The sequence below is a fragment of the Myotis brandtii genome, unplaced genomic scaffold, assembly GCF_000412655.1.
Source record: "Myotis brandtii unplaced genomic scaffold, ASM41265v1 scaffold320, whole genome shotgun sequence".
Classification (NCBI taxonomy): domain Eukaryota; kingdom Metazoa; phylum Chordata; class Mammalia; order Chiroptera; family Vespertilionidae; genus Myotis; species Myotis brandtii.
In genome coordinates, this window is record NW_005362270.1 from 882,128 (window position 1) to 908,147 (window position 26,020).

Consider the following 26,020-nt stretch of genomic DNA (forward strand, 5'->3'; position numbering starts at 1 on the left):
CCTTAGTCTTACTCTCCTGCAGCCTCAAATTCCCCATCTCTGAAGAAGAGATAATGCAGGTGGCTGTAGGATTCATGATATGAAACCCACCTATTGGCTTCCATGATGTTCTCTCCTGGTTCCCTCCTACCTCCTGGTCACTCCCACTCAGAATCAGTTCCTCATCTTTCTGTCCATCCCTAAATGCTGGTGTTCCCCTCAGTTCTGCCCTCATCACTTTCCCTGGGCAACCTCATTCATGACCCCAGCCACCAAGCCCCCCCGCTCCCCCCGACACTGTGTGCTGTGAATTCCAAAATCTCTCAGTCCAACCCAGATACTTTTTTCCAGCTACACTGTGTGCTGTGAATTCCAAAAATCTCTCAGTCCAACCCAGATACTTTTTTCCAGCTGCCCACTGGATACCTCCTCGGGTTCTCCCAGGCACCTCAAGCTCACTATGTCCCAAAATGGACTCATCATCTTTCCCAACAAGCCCCTTCCTCCTCCTGTGCTGTTCAGCTCTGAGACCGGTGTCACCAACCACTCCCACCCCACCCCAGCTGGGAAACTTGGCAGTCATCTTAGATTCACTCCTCTTTCTTCATCCAAGCCATAACCAGGGCCTGTTGGTTCTGTCTGCTCATAACTCCCAATTGTCCCTGTCCTCCAGCCCCACAGCCCTGGGTTTAGCCACCATCATTCCCTACTCGGTGAACCACAGCAGCCTCCCACCCAGATCCCTGCCTTTAGTCCTGCCCCACCCACCGTAGTCTCCACAGAATCAATGAAGGGATCATTCCAAGATTCAAAAGTGATCATGTAAAATCTTTTCATGGCTCCCTGAGCTTTATAGGGCAATCTCTGAGCTCTTCAGTAGAGCACTCAAGATTCTTTACCAACTAACTCCTGCGTACTTCTCAATCACATTTCTCACTAGTCCTCACTTTTCACTACTCCTCCATAGCAGCGAGAATGAACTACCTGCAGGTCTGCTATTAGTTCGTTTGTTCATTCATTCATTTTCCCACTCTATCCCCCTTTCTTTCTGTAAGCTCATCCCTCTAGAAAGTCTTTCCCTTCAACCCCACTCATTCGGCCTGGATAGTGGCTACTCACACGTCATGCCTTAGCTCAGGCACCCCTACTTGGAGAGGCCATCTCTGTCCCATCAGTCTTGGTGGCCATTTATTCCTCCGTGGGCCCAGAGTACTCTATCATGGCACAAGACCACTTACTTGTCCATCTTTCTCACTGGACTGAGGGTAACTTGCTTCATCTCTGGGTTCCTAACTCCAAGCACAGGTCATAGCATATATATCAAAACATAGGTATTGGATGCATGATGAAGTGAATAAATGCTGTACGAAGCATCAAGCACAAAGCCTGGCCCATACTAGTTATTCAGCAGCTGGTTATCATCATTGCACTTCTATCCTGTTAGCCTAGGGCCTGATTGGGTTCACCATGTCCATTTCTTGAATGGACCAAGGGACCCACATCTTCATAGCTGACCACCTGCTGTCAGATAAATAACCAGCTCTGCCATTTGTGGACCATTTAGTGTCTCTGTTGCCTTGACAACCAAGTTGGATGGATTGCTTGGTCTGTGCTCCTAGACTCTTAGGACTAGATGGGGCCCAAGGGATCAGTGACCTGGTTAACCTCTTCCCAGAGAGGCAAAAGACTTCCACCAAGACTGCACAGCACCCCGAAACCGATGGTCTTACCTTGGTGCTCCCTGACCATCAGAGTACCCTGAGAAAAGATCCTATCCAGAGCCGGTCTATGCTTGATACAGGGAGATATTCACACCCATTCTGACTCTAGACAGTGAGTAAGAGAGGGCAAGATGCTCTGAAGTCTGGGAGGAAAGAGAACAAGCCAGCACCCAGTGCAGCTGGAACCTGGGATCCCGGGGTCGAGGAGAGGACAAAAGGAGATGCGACTGGGCTGGGATCCTTACTGGGGGCCTGGAGAGCAGTGTGAAGAGTATGAGGTACTTCCCAAAGTAGGGTAGGTGCACGAGGAGTGGTCCCATGAGTATGAAAGGCATGATATACCTGGTTCATCTTTCTGGTGCAGCAATTTATTGGAAGACTCAGGATTTGGGGAAAGGTTTTGGATTTGGGGGATCTTATAGGGTTTTAACACTCATAGTATGCTCTCACAAAAGTTCCAGAATCATGCTTTTAAATGTTGCATAACTAGCTTCTTTTCCTGAAAGTCCAGAGTGGAAAGAGGTAGGAGCACGCTCTCCTGGGTATGAGCATACTCTCCTCAGTAGTAGAAAGAGCTTGGGGACAGTTTAAGGAGTTTGGGGGAGAAGGACATAGGGGAGGAGAGTCAAAGGTCCCTGAGGATGAGAGTGACAGAGACGAGCTGTAATGTTACAGAGAACCCAGAACATGGCAGAGGTCCCAGCCCTTGCATGGACCCTTGGCTCTGCAAGGGGCCGCCTGAGTATAAGTAGATGACCTGAGATTGGACAAATGACAACTTCTTCTCAGATGGCTAGATCTAAGGTTGCAGACCAGGAAGGAGACATATGTTCAAGCCCTCAAGAAGCCATGCCCATAGGGAAGGGGCAAAAATGGAAGGAAATGGCTATGGCTTGGAGGGGTGGGGGAGGGGTGAGAGGCCAAAACTCTGGGTGGATTTCCTTTCCTTTTTCCTAGGCCAGTCTCATCTATTTTCTAGAACCCCTGTGTCTCTGAGACCCTTAAAGGGAGCTAAAAATCACACATATATACACAAAAGTGACACTTAAGAAGGATGACCCAATTCAAAAACACCCGTTTGTAGGGGTCTAGCAAAGTCAAAATAAATGACAATTCCTGAGCTCCTTCTAGCACTTGTGCTAAGCAGTACATCAGTCTCAGTCTAGGAGGCAGGTGCTGTTATGATGCCCACTCTGGAAAGTTTCACCAGCAAACTGAGGCTCTCCAAACTGAGATTTTCCCAGGTGTGGCAGATGCCATTGGTCCTGCTGAATTCCCTCCTCAGGGCTGGCATACCCCTCCCAGCTCTGCAGCGAGGGTGGGCTGCTAAGAGCTCACTCCCTTCTCAGCTAAGGGGAGGAGCTTCCTGGCTCCAGAAGGCTACGCTGGGCCTCACACTCCACAGCAGCCAGTGACTGACACACATACACTGTATAAAACTCCAGCCCCTTTGCTGAAAGGTGGGCCCAGCTTTGATGCTCCAGAGACCCTGTGGGGCCAGGCTAACTGGGTCTCCACCAAGCCAGTATTCTGGCTAGCTCCCTTCTAGCCTCATCCTAAGGAAGACATCACAATAGCTGCTGTGCATTTAAAGAGCAGAAAAGGAGAGGCCACCCTGCTCTGTCTTTCCTGTGGCAGGAGTGTGGGTCCTGCTAGAAGGTCAGGATTGACCTGACATTGACCTCTGGGTTATCTGGCATCTCCTGCCATCTGTGCTTCTGTCTCCACCCACGTTCAATAGCTTCCTGTAGACTAAGATACACAGGTGGAAGTGGTTGTGCAGGCCTTGACCTCAGGTGTGTCTGGCTCCAGAGCCTGACGCTTGACTGCTCCCTCCTATACAGTGCCTCCCAGGCTGAGAAGGCCAACCCCACCAGGCCTGAGCTGCAGGAGCTCAGCATCCAGTTTGCAGCAACAAGTCATGGAGACAAATCCTGCAACTGTGAAGTAAAAGGACCTGAGTGGCAAATGCAATCCTGAGACATCACAATAGCTGCTGTGCATTTAAAGAGCAGAAAAGTAGAGGCCACCCTGCTCTGTCTTCCCTGTGGCAGGAGTGTGGGTCCTGCTAGAAGGTAAGGATTGACCTGACATTGACCTCTGGGTTATCTGGCATCTCCTGCCACCTGTGCTTCTGTCTCCACCCATGTTCGATAGCTTCCTGGTTCTCAAGGGCCCAGCACAGACCCACTCTAACTATCCCAATGGGCTGTTGAAAAATCCAATCAAACCGTGTTGGATGTTGTAGAAAGGGCTGAGGTGCTATGAGCCCCAGGGCAGCTGAGCTATTATAGGCTGGTCATGATGTAGGCTGAGGGAGTGGCCTGACTAGGGGCCGTGGACACTGAGAAAGGGGTCTGTCTAGCTATGACGTGGGGTAAGCCCGAGAGAGTCAGCCTAGATGTTTTCCAAAGTCGTGCCTGGCTCTGACAGGCTGATTCCACATCAGAATGAGCGCTCTCTTTTATTTAGCTAAAATTAGTCTTTCTTAGACCTTTTTTTCCTCACCAGAAATGTCCCCAAAGACAGAGAAGCAGGGGACATATATACTTAAGGGAGTGAAGAGGGAATAGCCCAGGACAGCCCACTGGCAAAGCATGAATTTCTTTAAAGTGTATTACTTTATTTTAAAAATTCATGTATACTTAGCATTCTAATAACATATCTATGTTTATCTTAAGATAAAAATAATGCTTTTCCTTGCCACATCTCTGAGCAAAACTGGCCAGCTGGGAAGCTGCACAAAATTTATTCTAGCTTTGTGTCCCCTCAGGGTTCTTGTACGAACGGCATTTTCAGGTAGACAGACCAGGTTCTTGGCCTCTGGGGTGGGGACAGAATTCCCACTAGCACTCTCCCATGGAGCAAAGCGGGGAACAGTCTACCTCAAGGCCTATCTTTGTGGTCATCCAGTGACAGGCAGAATAACGGCCCCCCAAAGATATGCACGTCCTAATTCCCAGGACCTGTGAATATGCCATGTGACATGGCAAGGGGGAATTAACATTACAGATGGAATTAAAGCTGCTAATCAGCTAATTTATAAAATAAGGAGATTTTCCTGTAATATAAATCCTGAATGAGCAGGGTTGGGGCTGCTCAGGGGAAGGCAAATAAAGCAACTGAACTGAACAGAAGCCTGGCGCCCTCCCCCACAAGGCCCAAGGCCACACCATGGAAATACCCTGGGGCAGCCCTTCTGTGGGATGGCCTTCCAGTCAGGTCTGGCAACAGTTAATACTAAAGGTCCTTGTTTGGAACAAGCCCAGAATGAGCTTAACCACCTGAGGTCTTCATCACACAGAGATGGTTTTATTTCCTGAATTTCTTTAGATGCATAGCTGCTAAATCAGCTGATTAATTTCATTATTCAGTTCCTCTACGTTCTTGCTTATTTTCGCTTGGGTGATCTGTCCAAGACACACACAGAGAGATGTTATGGCTCCCAATACTTTTGTGTTTCTGTCAATTCCCCTTTGTATTTTTAACAGGCTTTTCTTTATATATTTCAGTGAGTTGCAATTTAGAGCAATAACGGTCCATGAGTGTGTTATTCTCTTGGTGAATTGTAGCCTTATTTATAGAAAATGACTCTCCTTAACACCTGAACCTTGTATTCGCTTTGCACTAATATGAACACTGGGATTCTTGTTTCATTTTGGTTTGCTTGGTATATTGTACCTTTGTCCAACTTTTTACCTTTGACCTTTCTGTGTCACTGTTGTAAATAGCTACAATTACCTCTTCAAAGCACAATCGGGAAGTCTTTGCCTTTTATTTTTTTATATATATATTTTATTGATTTTGCACAGAGAGGAAGGGAGAGGGACAGAGAGTCAGAAACATCGATGAGAGAGAAACATCGATCAGCCGCCCCCCGCACGCCCCCCACTGGGGATGTGCCCGCAACCAAGGTACATGCCCTTGACCAGAATCGAAACCGGGACCCTTGAGTCCGCAGGCCGACACTCCATCCACTGAGCCAAACCAGTCAGGGCAAGTCTTTGCCTTTTAATAGGGAGTTTGACCCATTCGAATTTATGGTCAGGATGATTATATTTGATCAGCAATTATATTTTTTGTTTTGTAATTTTCACATCTGCTTTCTGTTTTTCAATAAATGGGCTAGATTTTCTTTGCTTTTATCTCCCATGTTTCAGAAGCTTCTGTTTGCATTATAGTGTATTTACCACTAAGTTACTCTAAGCCTTCTTTAGCTTATATTTCTCTAATTATGAAACTCATGAGCAAAATGGTCTCTTTGGAGTCCCTCTCCTATATAAAACCAGTTTAGCATCCATTTTTTTAACTCATCTAATTCTTTGGCTCTGTTAAAGAAATTTAGATTTTTATATTTAATTACTGTTATTATAGTATCTATTTTTGTATTATATGTCTATGTATGTTTGCTTTCAAAATGAATTTTTGCATCTTTTATAACAACTATTTAACTTAGCTCTCTTTCCACAGGTTCTGGTGGCCCTGCTCAGCCATGTCTGTCATGACCTCAACTATGAAGTTTGCCCTGGTTCTAGAAGGATGACATTGACTGCAAGGACTAACTTCTAGAAGGGCACCTGGCACATGCACCACTCGAACCTCACACATCGGAGAATGTCTCCCTGTGGTCCATTGTTTCTGGGACTGAACACTGCTGAGGAGTCAAGGTGGCCTGGATTTTGCACCTTTGTGGAAAATATGCTTTTTTTCTGGCCTAGATACTTGTACATTCAAAACTTTTTATGTTTGTATTTCAAAACTTTTGCCAAAATGTGTCTATATATGACTCTCTTTTCACCGATTCTGCTAGAATGTGGAAAGGCCTGCTAGTCTGTACATGTAGCCTGCACATTCCTTATGAAATGTTGATTTTATAGTTCCATCATGGTTGAAGATTGGCAATTTTGTCGGCTCCAATCTAGTAGTTCTCTCTTGAGCCCATTTAAGTTTGTCTCCAACTTTTTAAAAATAAATTTCTTATTTGAGAATAGTTTCAGATTTACAGAAAAACCACAAAGATAGTACAGAAAATTCCCATATGTCCCTCACACAGTTTCCCCTATTTTTAACATCGTATGTTAGTATGGTACATTTGTTACAATTAATGAGACAAGACTGACTCATTATTATTAGCTAAAGCCCATACTATATTCAGACCTCCTTAGTTCTTTTTTCTAATGTCCTTTTTCTACTTCTGAATCTCACCCAGTACACCACATTTAGTTGTCAGGTCTCCATAGACTCCTTTTAAACTTAGACATTTCTTCTTTTTTTTTTAATCCTCACCTGAGGATATTTTTCCATTGGTTTTTAGAGAGAGTGGAAGGGACGGGGAGAGAAAAAAAGAGAGAAACATTGATATGAGAGAGACACATTGATTGGTTGCCTCCTGCACGGGGCCCAACTAGGGCTGGGAATTGAGCCTGCAACCGAGATAAGTGCCCTTGACTGGAATTGAACCCTGAACCCTTCAGTCCATGGGCAGATGCTCTACCATTGAGCCAAACCAGCTAGGGTGACATTCCTTATTTTTAAAGACCAAGATGGTGTTGAGGAGTATTGGTCAGATATTTTGTAGAATGGCCTTCAAACAGAATTTGCCTGATGTTTTTCTCATGGTTAAATTGAGGTTATGGATTTGGGGGAGGAAGATCATAGAGGTAAAATGCCCTTTCGTCACATCACTTAAAGGGCACATTCTACCAATAGGACTTATCACGGCTGATGCTGACCTTGATCACCTGTCTGAGGTAGTGTTTGTCAGGTTTTCTACTGTAGAGTTATTCTCCCCACTCCCCACTCCCCACTCCCCACCCCCTTCATACTGTACTCTTTAGAAGGAAGTCAATTAATAAGTGGGTAGTTCTGCTCCCCCTCCGTGAGTGTGACTATCTACATAAATTATTTGGAATTCTTCGGCATAGGAGATTTGTCTATTCTCTCCCATTTACTTATTCAATCATTCATATCAATATGGACTCACGGATATTTATTTTATACTTTGAGTTGTAATCCAACACTTTTATTTTATTGCTCTAATGTTCCAGCTGTGGCCACGAGGAGCTCTTTCAGTGGCTGCTCTACCGCTCTGACCCAGCCCATCTGTGTGTGGAGGTGTTCTGAGCACTCCTTGTTTTCTGGCACTGCAAGACATTCCAGGATCTAGTTCCTGTCTCAGTCCTAGAATCAGCTATTTCTCCAGGGAACCCTGGTTCCTTTTCCTTGAAAATGGTATCAGAAACCAAGAGCTGGGTGCTAGGTGTGCTTGTTATTGTTTTTTAAATTTTGATTCTGTTTCATTTGTCCTGATTTTCCCTTAGGATCTCCCTTCTCCAGCATCCATAACTGCTACCTTCCCTCTCATTAGATTGATTTCTTTGACAATTTCCTCTGAATCTCAAGTTTGTCCTCCATATTATTGATTTTTATTTTCCTTGGCATTAACTCTGCTCTCTACTACCTTGAATGCAGATTTTAATTCTATAATTTTCTATTTAGTTTTCTTCCCTGTCCTCTGTACTTCCTTCTCTATCTTATCCCACAGTGAACCAGAGGTTTGCTTTTTCTCAGAGCTTTCCAGAAGTTACGTTTCTTTGTTCTTGAGTATTTTACTCTTGTGTTTTGTTGGCTTTGTCTGTCCAGACTTGATATTTCACTTATATACACTCAACAAATTTATTGAGAAAATTAGATTTGGTTCTAGGTGATGGGGGGAATAAAATAGTGACCATGACAGAAGGAAACAGCTATCTCCAAGAGCTTACATCCTAGTGGGAGGAGACAGATGAAAAAACAACTAGGTAAAATGAATAGTAGGTCAGATGTTGTTAATGGTTGAATTGTGTCCCCCCAAAATGTTGAAATCCTAACCCCCCAAACCTCAGAATGTGACCTCATTTCAAAACAGGGTCATTGCAGGTGTAATGAGCTAAGATGAGGTCATGCTGGATTGAGAGCCAACATGACTAGTGTCCTAATACACAGATGATGTGAAGAGGAAGGGGGATAAAGCCATTTGAGGCAGAGATTACAAGCCAAGGGACACTAAAGGTCGCTGGCGACACCAGAAGCTCAAAGGCACAGAAGAACCCCAGAGCTTTCTAGACAGCACAAAGGTCACTGGCGACACCAGAAGCTCAGACAAAGGCACAGAAGAACCCCAGAGCTTTCTAGACAGCATGGCCTTGACCTTAGACTTCTAGCCTTCAGAATGCGAAAGAATAAATTTCTGTTGTTTTAAGGCACCCAGTTTGTAGTACTTTGTTAAGGCAGCCCCAGGAGATATACAGATGCCCATCAGTGCAATGGAGAAAGAAATTAGCAGACAGGGGGAAAGGGAGTGAGAGGGGCAAATATTTAAATTTTAACTGAAATAATTGGAGAAGGGAAAAGTCTGGGAAAAGGGGGCTACTCAGCAAAGAAGAGCAGAAGGCATGAGAAGGAGCCCTGCAGGTTCTAGGGGAAGAGTGTGTCACACAGCAGAAACCCTTTGCAACAGACTGAGCATGCTGTCCTTGGCTCTGCCCTCCCAGGCTTATGTGACATTAGAATCCTTTCTCAGAACCACAGCTGTGTGGGGTAGAGGAGAAGGCTGGGTCCTGGTGTTGCCCAGACCCAAGTTTGAATTCCAATCTCCCTCTTTCCAGCTGGGTGACTCGGGTTGAGCTCCTTAACCTCTTTGAGCCTCAAGTTCCCCATTTGTGAAATGGAGATACAAAATCCCCTCTGTCCAAGGCTCCGGGGAGAACTAAATGAGTAAGTGAAGGTATAGGGCTGTGCATGGGGACTTGGCCCTTGGTTTTAGTGCACACGAAAGGTCGGCTGCTATTTTCATTATTGTTAACATCAGTCTTGCTTCTGTTGTAGTTAGTTGGTTGATGAGCAAAGCACCCAGTTCCATACCAATTTCCTGTAGACTTTTAACTAGTGCTTCTGCTCTATGCACAAAGGCTCTTTAAACTTTAAAGCCTGCAGAACTCTGCAGGGCTTCTAGGGTACAAGGAGCTATTTCAAGTGTCCACCCTGGGGAGACACTGTGTGTGGCAGGAGAATGTCAGTTCAGTACCAGGCCCTTCCCTCCACCCCTGACCCACCCCAGGGGCTCGCTCCCTGCAGAGTGGGCACTCCCCCCCTCTGGGTCTCCAGGCCTCACACGGCCCGACTCAACCCTCAGACCACACAGCCTGCTGGGGAAGAGCTTGGGCAGATCCAGCCCCAACCATCTGTGCTGCCAGCAGGCCCTCCCTAGCTACTGTTTCCTCATCTGCAGAGGCTCCCCGGGCTGAAATGTCACGTGTAGATGCAGTGTTTGCTTCTGAACAGGGAACAAAGAAATGGTGCTCTGCTTCCTTTACCCCTCACTTCTCAGCTTCTGTATGCCATCTGTGAACTGAGAGCTTTGAAAGATGAGCGCTCTAAACTGCCACCTGCTCTAACTAGTGTAACCTGGGACCTGCCCAAGAGAGAGGGGATATGTCATGTCTGGGTCTCCATGACAATGACTTTCAATGTGGGCATGAGGAAGTGGAAGAGAGTGAAAGAGGAAAGTGACAGCTTTAACCATGTCTGTATCTGCTTTAAATCCCTAGCAGCTCCCACTGCTCTCAGGATAAAAGACCAAAGTTCTTAGCTAGGCATTCAAGGCTCATGGAAACTGGCTGTAAACTGTTTCTAGACTCAGCAAATTTCCTGTCCCACCTGATATGCCAGCCTCCTGGAATTCATACTGATTCCAAGTGTCAAGTGAGCACAGCTGTCTGGCCCTCTGTCTTCAGCCCTCCTTCCCTGCTGGGCTCTTGTAGGCCCCCATCCCACTCATTGTCCATGGCCAGCTCAAATGCTGTCCCTTCTCTGGAGCCTTGTTGGAACCCTCTCCCTGGGTGGGGCCAGTCCCTTCCTCCCTTGTTCCCAGGTCCCTGTGTTCCTGATTCCCCTGAGAGGTACCTGCTTTCTTCAACAGGTGCAAGCCACCTGAGGACAAGGGCAGGCCTGATGGTAAACCTAAGCCCAGGAGGGGATCTGGCGCAAACAAGGTATTTGAGAGTTTGCAGAATGAATGGACAGATGACACTCAGAGATCACTTACAACTGGGCAAACTTCTAGTTGGCCATTTCTGTTCCTGGAGTGAGTGTCATGGAAGGGGGTCAGGGGCCTAGGCTTTCTGTCCCACCAGTATACTTCCTTGCTGTGGTTCTGGGCAAGAGAGTTCCTCTCTCTGAGATGCTTTGCATTGCATTGGAGATGATGCTAACTTATGCCCTGCTTGCCTCTGAGGCTGGGTTAACAGACATACAATCACTGAGTAAGCTCTACATGGCCATGCAGCTGGTGCTGAGACCTCTGGCCAGTGCTGGAAAGCCAAGGGAAGCCAGCTCCTGGGAGCTTCTCCCCATGTCTGAGGTGCCAAGGGTGAAATGAAACAGCCCGAACTCCAAGATCCTTCACAGTCAGGGGATTTGGGAACCCCAGGAGCGTGGCATTGGTTCTGTCTTTCAGGCCGTGGCCACTGCACCTACCTTAAGCTTCTTGACACTGGTGCAGGGGTCATTGGAGAAGCTCTCGGTGTCTGAAATCTCGATGTCCTCACCATACAGAACCCCGGTCAGGTCATTCCTCACCTGTCAGAGAGAAAAAGTAGAGGGTGGGTGTGCTGGTGGCCACAGAAAGGGCTGGTTCAGAGAGGTCGTCCAGTGAGTGAGGCGATTTTCTCCACTAACATCGGAAAGGAGTGATTTTTATCTTTATTATAAACTATAGCACCCTGTGGAGCCTGGCACACAGGCATGAGGAGGCCAGACAGGGAAGGGCCTTACTCAAGTTTCCCAGGAATTTTCTGGAAAAATCAAGAGGAGCATCCAAGTCTCTGGACTTCATGCTGGTGTTTCTCCAGTGTGATACTGACTCCAAACCAGACTATTCAAGTACATCCCAACAGTATTTATATTTTGTATTAATTATTTGTAATCTTACTTAACTTATAGGGTGAAGAAATAGCCAAGATATTCAAACGAACAATGCAGAATGGAGTAAGTGGGTATGGAACCAGCCTGTAGTGTTAAACATAACTACATGTCTGCTGACACTCAGATGACTAACATTGATGTGCTTAAAAGGCAGAGGGCTGCCAACTCCAGTGTTCACCAGGACCAACAAGGAAAGAAATTACAGAGTGGTAGGGACTGTAGCAAACTGGCAACCACATGTCTAAGGTGGCAGCTCCCATCATGCCATGCCAGAATGTTAGTCCAGAGCCACCAGAATCAGAAATCTAGATTTTTTAAAATATAAGATCCCCATATTTTAAAATATTGATTCTATTTTGAATTTTAAAAAAGTTAGGACCAAACCAAAGAAATCTGCAGTCTGTATCTGGCATTAGGGGTTGGGGGAGCAAGGATTGGGGAGTTACTGTTTAATGGACATAGTTTCTGTTTGGGAAGATAAAGAGTTCTGGAGATGGCTGGTGGTGCTGGTCGTACAACAATGTGAATGTACTAAACACCATTGCACTGCACACTTCAAAATTATTATAATGGTAAGTTTTATGTTATGTATATTTTACCACAATACAAAAGCACGTCTTGTTTCAAAAATTGGTAGCCCAGCCGGTATGGCTCAGTGGTTGAGCATCAACCCATGAACTAAGAGGTCACTTGTTGGACCCAGTCAGGGCACTTGCCTGGGGTTGTGGCTCGATCCCCAGTAGGGGGCCTGCAGGAGGCAGCTGACCAATGATTCTCTCTCATCATTGCTGTTTCTATCCCTCTTTCTCTCCCTTTCTCTCTCTCTCTCAAATCAATAAAATATATATATATATATTTTAAAATGATAATTATTCCAATATACATATAAAAATGTTTTGAATAATTTGGCCCTCAATATCGCAAGATGGTTACTGGGCAGCCACCATTACAGAAGGGGAACAAAGGGGCTTCAATAGGAACTGCTGTATTTTATTTCTTTAAAAGAAATATTACACAAACAGGGAAAAATGTGAACATTTTAAAATTCTGGGTAGCAAGCCCATAGGTGGTTGTGAATGTGTGCTTTTCTGAATGCCTGAAATACTTTGTGATAAATGTTTTGTACTGAGAATGAAACTGACACAGTCAGGGTGAAGCTTGTCCATCCTTCCTTTTTACTTCCATTTGATAGGAGAGTGGGAACTAGTTGTATGAAAAAAAATGTTGACTTTGCTAGTATAGTTCTGCTGCCTCAATTTCTTGCTGGATGCAGGGGAGGGGGCATGATCTGCTTTGTGTGTCGTGAGGGTGTTGTGCAACAACAACAATTAAACATAGAAAATGTTGCAAACACGCCCCTGCTGGAAGGCAGTGCAGCTGGATGCACACACGGCTGGGCTTGCACCGACAGGGGCTCTCCACTTGCATGCCACCCAAACTTAGGGAACTTCTCCTGCTCTCAGGTCTTTTCACCTCTAAAATGGGGGCACTACAGCACGTAGCTCACAGGGTTGTTTCAGGGCCTAGTAAAAATAGTGAGTATGTGGAATGGCTTTGTAAATCCTAAGGCTCTTTACACTGCCTAAAAGCTGGAAGGAGCATTTCCAGGCTTAAGGCACGGCATCAAGGTAGTCAGTGGCTTGGGTATCTATCTTTGTGTAAGTGTGTGCTTGAAAGCTGTATGTAATTACGGCAGATAAAATATTTTATAGGTGGTCAGAACTCAAAACAAATAAAACCGAAACACCCTAGAGGTCCTCTCACTCTGCCCCTGATTTCATAAATGAGGAAGCTGAGTTGTGACCCCCAGCCCAGCGCTCTCTGCATGCTCCCAGGCTGGCTTTTCTGGATCCTGCCAGATGTGGATGGTTCCTGAGGCCTGATGAGTCAGAACAGGTCAGAACAGCTGGTTGGTTGCAATCAGCCCTCACTGCCCATAATTTCAGCACCAAGAAGTCTGTGCTCAGCTTGAGTATGTAATCTAATGGACTTTTTAAGGGAAAGCAAAGGGAGGAAACCAGTAATAAATGGTATTTTAAAATAACCAAAGCATGGAAAAGAAATAATGTAATTGATCTTCTTCACAAGGAAAAGTATCCACACCCTCATATGTGGCTAGAAGAGTCATTCAGTTCACTGGGCAAAGACTTACTTAGCAAATTTGAAAAATCACCATTTTTCCCTTCTGGACCTGCAGGTATGTCGTGTTTAACAGAGTCAATGTCTTTTGGCAGTTTGTTATGAACTGCATTTCTGCAAAGAGAATCCTATTTTTTATTCAATTCCATTATAAAAGCAGAAAAGTGTTCTGGGAAAGGAATAACCCTTCATTCTCAAGAAAACAAAATATACACACACTCAAGTATAGAGAGGGTCCCACTGCATATTAGACCCAGGGAGGGAGCAACCAGGAGTCTGATTTGCCAAAAGGCCCTGGCCACCATGGGAGGGAGGAGAAGAGATGAGATGGGCACTGATGGGAGGGGATAGAGAAGAAGGCTGCCCCATCCACCACCTGGAAGGGAGGATTGGATGGTCAGTGTTTCAAGGAAGGCCATGAGCTGGGCCCCCCCGTGATAATAGAAAGGGGACAGGGAAGGGTTGAGTCCTTAAAGGCAAGGGCTTTGGGGTCAGTTCACAGAGCTAAGGTCACCTAAGAAAGAACTACCCTTGCTTTCAGAGCACAACTCTGGGCTTCACATGGAATCAAATCCCTAAGGATCCAAAGTCACTTGGCACCACAGAGAAGAACAGGTGTGACAGAGGCAATAGATGTTGACTTTTTCCCCCTCAAGAACTGGTATGACTTCTCTAAAGAGGATATATGAATGGCCAATAGACATATGAAAAGATGCTCAATGTCACTATTAATCAGAAAAGTTCAAATTAAAACCACAATGAGATAACACTTTACACCTGTCAAAATGGCTATCATAGTAACAACAAGTATTGGTGAGGATATTTTAAAAAAATGGAGATTGGTAAAGCCACTGTGGAAAACAGTATGGAGGTTACTTAAAAAATTAAGAATGGAACTGCCTTATGACCCAGTGATTCCACTTCTGGGTATATATCTAAAAAAACCCCAAAACACTAATTTGAAAGAATATATGCACCCCTATGTTCAATGCAGCATTATTTATAATAGCCAAGCTATGGAAGCAACCCAAATGCCCATCAATAGACAAGCGGATAAAAAATCTGTGGTACATATATACAATGGAATATTACTCAGCCATAAAAAAGAACGAAATCTTACCATTTGAAATAGCATGGATGGACCTAGAGGGTACAATGCTAAGTGAAATAAGTCAGCCAGAAAAGACAAATACTACATGATCTCATTTATATGTGAAGTCTAAAGCACAATATAAACAAAATAGAAACAGACTCATAGATACAGAGAAGAGGCTGATTGTTGCCAGAGGAGAGGGGAGTTAGGGGATTGGGTGAAAAGGTGAATCTGGTTTATCAGGGAGAGTGACAAAATGGCTCAGGAGGGCAGCTGAGGAGTGTAAAGGTCACAAGGAGTGACACCAATGACTCCTCAGGCCTCCCCAGCAGCATCAGGAGTCAAAGATTCAAATCCAAAAATTTTAACCAAGGATTTTAACAGTTGAACACATTCTTCTAGGGAAACCCAACATCTTAAAAGAAGTCAAGAGCCAGGAAGAATCAATGGCTTTTGTGGGAAAGCCCAGAACCGTGGAGACAGTCCTGCTCAGGGTGAGCAGGGAGAAAAATGTCATCAGGTCAGATCAGCTATCTGAACAGCAGGTCCTGTGGGTCTGCAGGCAACTTCCCAATCAGTTGGCTCACTGGGCCATGGGAAAAGGGGTGGAAGGGACTTGTCACTTCAATAAAGCCATCACAATGGAAATGACACTAATTCCTGGGCCCCAAAATGTCACTGGGGTTTGCCAGTCGGAGTAGGGGCTTACAGAGGTAACCAAGGATTTTAACAGTTGAACACATTCTTCTAGGGAAACCCAACATCTTAAAAGAAGTCAAGAGCCAGGAAGAATCAATGGCTTTTGTGGGAAAGCCCAGAACCGTGGAGACAGTCCTGCTCAGGGTGAGCAGGGAGAAAAATGTCATCAGGTCAGATCAGCTATCTGAACAGCAGGTCCTGTGGGTCTGCAGGCAACTTCCCAATCAGTTGGCTCACTGGGCCATGGGAAAAGGGGTGGAAGGGACTTGTCACTTCAATAAAGCCATCACAATGGCCTCGAGCCTCCAGCTGACTGAGCACACAGCTTCCATCCACACACTAGGCGTCAGGCAAACAGAGCTGGTTTTCATCCATCCTGTGAGATGTAGGTGGAGAAGTGGGCAGGTTGGAGAAGGAAAAGGAGATGAGAGGAAAAGATGGGATGCTAATGCAATTGAGAAAGGACAGATTATTTAGAAGAATTTTCTGGCTTAGCATAACTCAGTCCATGTGACCCATTTTAAGTGTAATGTGGGTCCACCATGTTCCCTCAGGGAGGCTATCAGCTCGGAGTAGACCACAGTGCCAGTCTGCCTTCAAGGCCCCCTGGTGCCCTGCCACCTGCACCTTTCCACTAATCACACATCAACTGCCCAGATGATGCTTGGCACGCCCACTCTCTGGAAATCACCCAGTGACTGAGCTTATGAAAGAACTGCATTATGTGCCCCACTTCAAATAATTTCCCTGTGGGTCAGTCTGTTCTCTCCACCTTCCCCTATCCCTGCTTCAGGGGCCCAGGACCATATCTGCATGTCCTGCTAGGCTCCTGTCCCCCTGCAACATTCTGCTGCCCACAGGTAGGGCCAATGAACTCTCTGCCCCCACAAATCTCCCGCCTTAGTCCTGAACACCCCCTGTCCTCCAGCAAGGAGCCTTCTCAGACCTCAGGCCCTCAGTCTGGGCTCCTGCTCCATTTCCAGGGCTGGAATTCCATCTCATGCCCAGTCACTGCCTGGCCACTAGGTTTGAGTCCTTTCTGGACAACTACCTAGTGCCTGGCCATTCAGAATGGGGTCCTGTTTGTCTTGTCAGTCTCTCTCTCTCATTCGTTTATTCATTCATGCAATCATTCAGTCATGATATTGAAATCTCTTCTGCTTTAGGCAACATATGAGGTGGTAATGGGGCTCTGATCGATGAGCAAAACCATTTACTATCCTGGGTCTCTATCTAGTGGGAGTGAGAGACATTAATCAGGTGACCACCCTGGTTAGCCACCAAGACAAGGGCACTCAAGTTCAGGGGCATGTTTCTGGGAGAAGCTGTCATGGAGAGATCAGGAGGTAGGCAGGGAGAAGGCTTCCTGGTTGAGCAGCAGTGTGTACAAAGGTCCTATGGTGGGAGGGAGCGAGTGGGGAAACTAGAAAAGAGCTGGACTAGGCTAGAGCAGAATGTGGGCCAGGCAGGGGAAGGCTGTTGGCATGAAATGGGAAAGAAGAGGAGGTGGGGAAGACCACGAGGGTCTCATAATTCAAGTGAGAGCGTCTGGTCTTGAGCTTAATCACAGTAGGGAGCAGTTACAAAGTTTCAGGGAGGGGAGGGCATGATTAGAAATGTGTATTAAAATGATGTCTCAGGCTGCTGTAGGACCAATGAGGGGCCAGGGGCATGAGGGGAACAGGAAGGCCATGGAGGGGGCAACAGAATCATCCAGGTAAGAGATTCTGGAGGCTGGATAAGGAGATGGTGGTGGAGGTGGCAGGAAGTGGCCCACCTGAGGATACATTTGGGGCAATTAATAATCTGTATTAGTCATCAATTCCTGGGTAACAAATTACCCAAAATTTAGTGGCTTAAAACAAGAAAAATGTGTTTTACACATTTCCATGGGTTAGGAATGTGGGAGCCACTCAGCCGGGTGGTTCTGGCTCAGGGTCTTTCATGAGGCTGTCGAGATGTTGGCTGGGCCGCAGTCACCTGAAGCCATCTGGGCTGCACATTAGAATCACTGTTTCAAAAAAACACTGATACCCTGGCTGATTCTACCAAGTAGAATCTCTGGGCAGGACCCAGGCATAGCTCTCCTGATGATTCCTGTGTGCTGCTAAAGTTGAGAACCACAAAATTTAGGGTCAGTAAATTCACCTCATCTAGAGGTAAAAGCAACAGAACCGCCAGGCTCACAGCTGGGTTCCAAGCTCACCTGAACGCCCCCGATGTCACCTACCCTCACCTTCTTCAGGTCCAGGGCACCATCTTCCTTCAACAGCCTGGACTCCTCCCCTGTCCTCTGCTGCCCCATCTAATAGTTACGTCTCATCTTTAATACCTGATCCTCTGCTCCTGCCCCCAGCACCACAAGCAGAGCCTGCCCACGTCAGAAGGGAGATGGGAGAGAGGGAAACGAGGGAGAAAAGCATGAGAGTGAGAAAATGAGAAAGGGAGAAGAGAGAGGCAGAGTATTATTACAGCTACAAGTTACCAGGTTCCTACCCCACGTCCCAGGCGGAAGCCTCTGACAGAGCAAGTGAAATGCACAGTGAAGGTCGTGGACAGTATCAGGGACCAGGACACTTGGCTTCTGTGGCCAGTAGTTCCCAAGACAACTTCCCCAATGAGGCCACTGCCCCTGCTCAGGAACCATCCAGCAAGACAGAGATCCAGGAAAAGATGGGGAGAACCAGGTCTGCACCACATGCACTTTACAACTCTTTGAAAATTCTAATTAGGTTACTGAAATGAACTTGAGAGCAAAGCGAATTCCCAGGTCTCCTATGGAAGCCGAGGTAACCTACTTTGTCATTCAAATGCGCTCGCTATATATAGCCCTGGATTGTGCTGAAATGTCACTCCTCTTACCTGACTAAAGCGTGTAATTATAGATTTACTTCTATTCATTCATGAAATGTGTCTTTACTTGATTAAACAGTTCATTCAAGTAAAACCCATTAAAATATGGAACATGTTAAAATGTGGCTCGTTAGAGGCAGAGGGCATCACTGTCGTTAAATGCTAATTAGGATAAACAGGCATTTGAAACACTCAAATCTTTGAATAATTCAGGTCACTTTTACTGGGGCTGGAGCTCCCCAGAAACCGCCATTAATTTAAACTAATTAAAAAATTAGCCTGGAGAAGAGTAGACCAAGGCAGGAAGTGATGGTAGACTTCAAACAAGAAGGGCTATCACATGGGAGAGAAAGCATCTGGTTCTTGGCACCCCCGTGGCAGAGGGGGGAACAACAGGTAGATGATTCAGGAAAGCAGAGTTTGGTCCAAAGCCAGAAAGAACTTTCTAAAGATGGAGAAGGCTGCTTTGGTGGCGAGTGAGCTCCCTGCATCAGAGAGATGTAAATAGAATCTGGTCAGGATGCTTGAGAGGAGATTCTTTAACCACCAATGCTTGTGGTTCCAAGAGAACAAGTGTTTTAAAATTCCACATGCTCCCATTCTTCGCCTTTTTGATTTTATAGTTGCTAAAACAATCCTCTGAAACTCTGAAGTTTTTCAAACACTTGGAGCATGGATTTAAATTCCTGTAGAAACATCTGTGTGTTTATATTCCCACCTTTCCAACCTGATGAGTTTTCATTGAAGAAATTGTTCCTTCAGTTTAATGAAGCCATCTAGTTTTCAGATTTCTACAAATAATTGAGCTCTTAATAACCTGTAATCAAAATTTACTGTAAGTAAAATTTTTTAAAAGGACAAGTACATAAATAACATGTATTAGATCTATTGTATATATGTGGTACTTGCACATGGGCAGTACCTGGGTCCATGTGAAGACCACACATACATGTGTGACACCTGCATGTTCACATTACAGAGCCAGCAGGTTGAATGGTGACCCCCCAAAAAAGGTATATTAAAGTCCTATCAGAATCTGTGAATGTGACTGTATTTGGAAAAATAGTTTTTGCAGATGTTATTAATTTAAGAATCTCAAGATGAGATAGTCCTGGATTACCTGGGTGAGCCAATAATAAGTACTTATAAGAGAAATGAAGAGGGAGATTTGGGACATAGAAACATGAGGGGAAAGGCCCTGTGAAGACAGGGACAGAGATGGGAGTGATGTGGCTACAAGCCAAGGAGCACCTGGAACCACCAGAAGCTGGAGGAGGCCTGGAAAGATTCTCCCCTCGAGCCTTTGGCGAGAGCGTGGCCTGCTAATACCTAGATTTCAGATCTCTGGCCCCCAGAACTGTAAGAAATGAATTTCTGTTGATTTATGCCACCCAGTTTGTGGTGATTTATTACGGAAGCCCCAGGGAATGAATACTAAGACCTGACTGCTTGCTGGTCCAAACCAGGATCCTGGCTTCCTGTCCTGTCCACACCTCACATCACAGGTGAGGCTTCCTAAAGGCACCCTGGCTTTCCTCTAATTGATGGCCACTTGTCCAGCTACTCGTTTGTGGCTTTTCTCACTTCCCGAGAGTTACCCAGAGCAGGAAAACAGTGGAGGACCGGAGTGGCAATGTCATTCGATGTGGGGGCTCAGGTGGAGGCCTGCCAACCTCATGGGCCTCAGTAGAGGGCTCAGGAATCCAGGTCGCAACGTTGAGCTTGTTCGCAGAGTTAACCATGAGAACTGGGCTGTCACATCCATTCCCCAACTAACACAGTGGCCCCTTGAGGAAGTGTTTTGTTGGATTTCGGGGATCTGGCATTGTTCTTGGAATGCAGTAGGTACTTACAGCTATGAGATGAAGACGAGAATGAACAAATGCACACTGAGGATGCACGGCATCTGTCCAGGCTGAGAGGCAGTGGTGTAAATATTCTTAGCTCAGAAGAGTTCATGCTCAATCTTGAGCCAGTCTTAGAGGAATGAGACAAATGCCCAGGGCTGGGCTGCATGTCTCAGCCTGAAGACATGGTCCACTGATGCAGGTGCTCTGTGGGCTCTGTGGGGATCCATGGAGTTCCCTGAGGACATTTCCCTTCCCTTCTTACCCTGGCACAGGGATGTGAGGACCTGTGATCTGAGCCCTGTACGGCCACTCACATCAAGCCCTATGACAGCTCCCACGTGCTAGTGGACCTTTAGCAGACTGGAAGGGGGACCTCGACAGGCAGAGATGGCCAGTGACAGACAGGTCCCCACACCCAGGACCCACCCAAGACATCTCTGTCTTCCCTTGCAGCCCTCTCTGCCATCATCCCATTATGGCAGTCCTTCAAGGGGAGAGCCTGCAGGCCACAGTCCCCTCTTTTCTGGCCCACCACGTCCTCCTCAGGGGCCACCTCCCAGAACCACACTGTAGGCCAGGAACACGCTGGAGCCGCCTGCATCGGGGAGGGACAGGTGACTTGAGAGCTAGGGCCCTCTGGCTCGCAAATCAGCCAGCCTTCCAATGTTAGAAGTTCCAAAGAATCGAGGAGGTGGGACCAGGCTCAGGTTCCTTTCTTGAAAAATACACAAACCCCCGTTAGTCCCCCCAGCCGGCAGTCTTCTCTTTGCTTCGAATTTTTTTCAAGGAGCTCACCACTCTGCTGGCAGTCAGCAAAGTCAGGATACACTGGCTGTGGGGAATTAAATTAGCTATCAGAACCTCATTGCTTTTCTGTGACAAAGTGCCTATTGCTTTAATTGAAGCAGACTCATGGGACCAAACCAATATTTACAGAAATATTTGGATATTAATAAAACAGGGATATTATCCAGTTAAGATGATGAATACAAACCTCTATAGGAAATCAGCCAGATGCAAAGTGCATCTCTGACACCAAAATAGAGGAGGGCTATTAGAGAAATCACACCTGAGAGCCTCAAAGGGAGCAGAATGCAAAATCGCTCCCTGGCTAGCAGAGTCCCATCCCTGCTCTTTGTCACCGCCAGAGGAATGGCTGAGGGGATGGGAGGTCCAGGGTGTGGAGACACCGCCCCCGCCCCTGCACTTCCAGAGGAGCTGTCACCAAGACTAGGCCACCAGCTTGGCACATGGGCCTCAAGGAAAGGGCCAGGACCAGTGTGGGAAGCCACCAGGAAGTCAATTTTGGCTGCTTCAGAGGCAGAACTTTCCAATAAGAGAGTGATCCAAGGATGGAAAGGCCTTCCCAGATGGGGGTGAGCGCCCCATCACTGTGGGTGTGCAGGCAGAGATGGGATTGCTACAGAAGGGATTCAAGCATCAGACAGAGGAGCAGAAGGGATTGCTGAAACCCCAAGGAAGGTCTCGGATTCTTGAACCTGTTCCCTAGTCACGAGGGCGCAGATGCTGAGGGCCACCCCGGCTCTCAACCCTGCAGAACAAGGACAGCTCCAGGCAGCTCCATAAACTGGAGAAGCAGCAGGATCCAAGTGTCCACCTCTCCCTTCAAGGTGGAGCTAAACGATTCCTCGGAGACCCTGGGGCATCACTGCCCTTTTAGGTGCAGCTTCCTTTTCAGTTCTACATTACAAAGCCGTTTTCTGTCTTTCACTCTGGAGTTCTGCCTGAGGTCCTATAGCCCTAGCACTTAAAGGCCCCCTTCTTTGCCTGCACTGACTCCCTTCTTCCTCCAGGACTGCAGATTTGAGTGTGGGTGGATGGAGGAAGTGAAGGCCTAGGTACAAATTGCTTCCCAGGGCCCATTTTTCTTCCCCCCCTCCACTCTTCTTCACCGCCTCCTCCCACGCCTCACTCCAAGCCCCCAGGGAGCAAGCAGGCTGTAGGGGACATGGCAGAATCACTCTGGAGTGAACTGCATTCTCTCAACAATCTTATGAAGCAGATGCCAATATTGTCCCCATTTTACAGATGAGAGACCTAAAAGGTTACATGACTTGCCTAAGGCTTTACAATTAGTAACCCAGAGGACCAAGATTCAAACTCGTGTTTCTCTGTCTCCGGAATTCAGGAGGGTTAGGAGCAGGGAGAAGAGGGGAGGGGATTGGGGGCAGCACTGGCCTTGACCCCAGGGTGGGTATCCGCAATGACAGACACGAGAAGGGCTTGTTTACTTGAGTGTCCCTCTCCCCCAAACTGGGAGGCCTGGAGGGTAGGGACTGTGTTGAGGGTCTGGGTACCCATGCAGGACCCCAAAAGCCACCAGCTGCAGCCCTTCCAGGAGCTTTTCCCAAATCCCTACAAAACAAGATAGGAACTGCCCGAAGGCAGTGCCCAGCCTGTTCCTCAGGGTTCCAGTACCAGCACAGTGCCTGCACACAGCAGCTGATCAGCATTAGCTCAGTGCCCCTGGTCCTGCCCAAAGTAGTTCCTCTACGTCAGTGGTTCTCAACCTTCTGGCCCTTTAATACAGTTCCTCATGTTGTGATCCAACCATAAAATTATTTTCGTTGCTACTTCATAACTGTAATGTTGCTACTGTTATGAATCGTAATGTAAATATCTGATATGCAGGATGGTCTTAGGCGACCCCTGTGAAAGGGACGTTTGACCGCCAAAGGGGTAGCGACCCACAGGTTGAGAACCACTGCTCTACGTGAACTTCCTTCACTTCAACTCTCTGAATATGCCATCTGGTTCCTGCCAGGGCCTTAACTGATACAACAGGTATGTCTTTTAGGTAGAAGTCATCAAAGGGTACATGATTTTATATCCCAGTTTTTCCATCTCACATTTTATCATAATCCTTTATAATTGGTTTTTACCACCAACCACACACAAACGAATCACTTTAAGTTCCTGACCTCTGCTCTCCTGTTTTCAAGTTGTGCTCACTGTTTTAAGCCCTACTGCAAAGAGCCCCACCTCCGTGAAGTCCCTCTGGATTTTCCAGTGACCTGTGCTCACCCCTGGACCCTTGCATTCTCTGCTCCTCCTTCCCAGGGCCACCTTTCTTGGCCCTGTCCTGGAGGAATTAGGAAGTTCTTTGGGTCAGCCACAACAGCACACAGCATGGCATGAGGTCTTGGCCCTCGCGCAGGTGTCTAGGGGAGAATATCAAGGCCTCACGGACTGATGGAGAGGAGCTAAGCTGTCAATAGCTCCTCCAAGGTCAGGAAAGACAGTCTGCCCTTGCCCTGGCCTGAAGCTTGTGGAGCCAGCCCCAGCCTGTAGAGGTGCTGAGTCTGTGTCCTGGGAGGGAGCTGGCGAGTCAGGCAAGCCCGCCACGTCCTGGGGTGGACATAGCATCAGAGTGCTGAGTGGGCCAGCAGCCCAGGAGTAGGGCTTGAAGCTGTGCTAGCTAAGCAGTTTTTATAATGTATCTTCCTAGGAGCAGTACCCAGAGATTCTGGGGAACAGGTGCTCACTCTGCGGAGTGCAAGGGGAATTTTCCAAAGAGGACCAGAATCTGGAGGCGCTGGGGCTGTGATTACTGTCATGGTTTATTAACCTGTCCATCTGCCCTGCTGCAGCTCCTGGAGGCCCTGAAGCCCTGTCTGAGTCCCTGTCATATTCCAGCATAATGGGATGGAATCCAGCTCAGCCAACACTGGCTAAATGAATGAATGAGACCTCAGGACATCCCATTCATTTGTCTGGGGTAAGCGTCACTTATACCTGCTGCCCAGCGTTCTGAGGAGGCTTGAGAAGCAGCTGTGCTTCATCTGTATCAGAGGGTGTCAGAAAAAGTGAAGGGTTCTTAAACAAAAAGGCTGGAATGTTCCAGAAAGGAAGCCACAGAGCAAAAGTGGGAAAGGCTGCACATCTATGAGAGTGAGAAAGGTAACAAAGACAACTCCGATTACTGAGCACCCTTCAGATTGAGCCCCTCACACATGTCATCTCACTTCTCTTGACCACTGGTATAAAATCAAAATATATGATTATGAAATAAAAAGGACAAAAATATATTATTATTGCCTGGCCGGTGTGGCTCAGTGGTTGAGCGTTGACCTATAAACCAGGAGGTCATGGTTCAATTCCCAATCAAGGCACATGCTCGGGTTGTGGGTTCCATCCCCAGTGTGGGGTATGCAGGAGACAGCTGATCAATAATTCTCTCTCATCATTGATGTTTCTATCTCTCTCTCCCTCTCTGAAATCAATAAAAATATATTTTACAAAATGTATATGATTATGACCAGTTCATGGGTCAGTAAAATGAGACTCAGAGATGCTGAGTTAGTTTCCTGAGGTCACACAGGCAGCAAGCCATGAGCTGGGGATTTAACTTCAGACCTATTGCTTTCCACAGCTCACGCTGTAAACCATGGGTCAACCTCTGTAAAGGACAGATAATAAATAATTTAGACTTTGCAGGCCACACAGTCTCTGTCACAACTACTTGACTCTGCCTTTACATTGCAAAAGCAGCCATGGACAATGTGCAAATGAATGACCATGACTGTGTTCCAATAAAACAGGGGGCTGGATTTGGCTCATGGGCCCACAGGTGTAGACCCCTGCTTTAAACCCACAACAAGAGCCTGTGTTTCTATTTCCCGCAATGGGGGAGAGGAAAGAGGACAAACTGGAGTCAGGTGGCTCTAGAATGGGATGCTGGCTGTGCCCGCATTGGCTAGGCCACCTCAGGGGAGCAAGGAAACTCTCTAAGTGCTTTTTGCACCTACACATGGGGCAAAGCCACAACTTACCTTAAGGTTGTTAGAAAGAGTAAAATAAGCTAATACATGCTCAGGGTCTACGATGACTGAAGTTCAATATATGGCAGGTTTATTATCAGAGGCAACAAAGTCAAAAAGGGGAGGTGGAGAAAACATGACATGAGGTTGGGAGAAGGGAGGCAAGTGCTGGTGGTGCCTAAACTGGAACTAAACTCCAATAGGTGTGTCTTCTCATGAAGATGGGTTACTTTGGGCTTTCTGTAGAAGAATGTTATTCCACACCCATAAAACCCCTGAAGGGAATTCACAGCACCGTGGTGGGAGGAATCTTCACAATCCCCGGAAGGAGCAGATGTGTGGTGCTTGGTGACTCCCCACAGAGGGTAGGGAGGCAGCTGTTCACAGACTGGATATGGCAAATTGTATGACGTGCCGTCTTTCTGGGGCGGGCAGCCAAGCAGTGATGGTGGGGGGCGGGGGGGTCCTGCAACCCCCTCCCCCACTGCCTGCTGCCCACGTCTGCTGATTCATGCGGGAGGGAGAGCCTGGGTGTGCCAGAAGAAATCCGAAATGGCTCTCTAGCGAAACCCAAGGCTTTGGAAGGAGACTGGGGACTTGGAGGCAGGGGGACAGTTTCTTCTCTGTTTCTACTTTCAAAGGTCATAATTTTGGCAAGGAAAGGAGGATGTGGGGAAATTCCATTAATATTGCTGAAGGTCAGGATGTGACTTACAATGCCAGATGATGAGCCCCTGGCAAGGAGTGGCACTCACTGCTCCAAGACAGGTACCGCCATGTTTGTAGGGAGAATGACCCATCTATTCAAGAGGTACTAGATTGAAATTTGCATGGGAGAGAAAAAGTATCCAGGAAAAAGTATAAAACCAGATATGATGAGGGCAGCACATAATATAGGAGGCATTTAAAAGGAAATGCTCAGGAACTGTCATATCTCTACAT

General features: G+C 46.8%; 1 protein-coding gene across 1 annotated transcript in view; it reads right to left on the bottom strand.

Annotated features, from left to right (window-relative positions):
- The window catches only part of GABBR2 (gamma-aminobutyric acid (GABA) B receptor, 2), a 319,570-nt gene that overhangs the window by 150,235 nt on the left and 143,315 nt on the right, over positions 1-26,020 (bottom strand). The window contains exon 4 of the mRNA XM_005870646.2: positions 11,217-11,318. Within this exon, the coding sequence (XP_005870708.1) occupies positions 11,217-11,318 (102 nt within the window). The remainder of the gene's footprint in view (positions 1-11,216; positions 11,319-26,020) is intronic.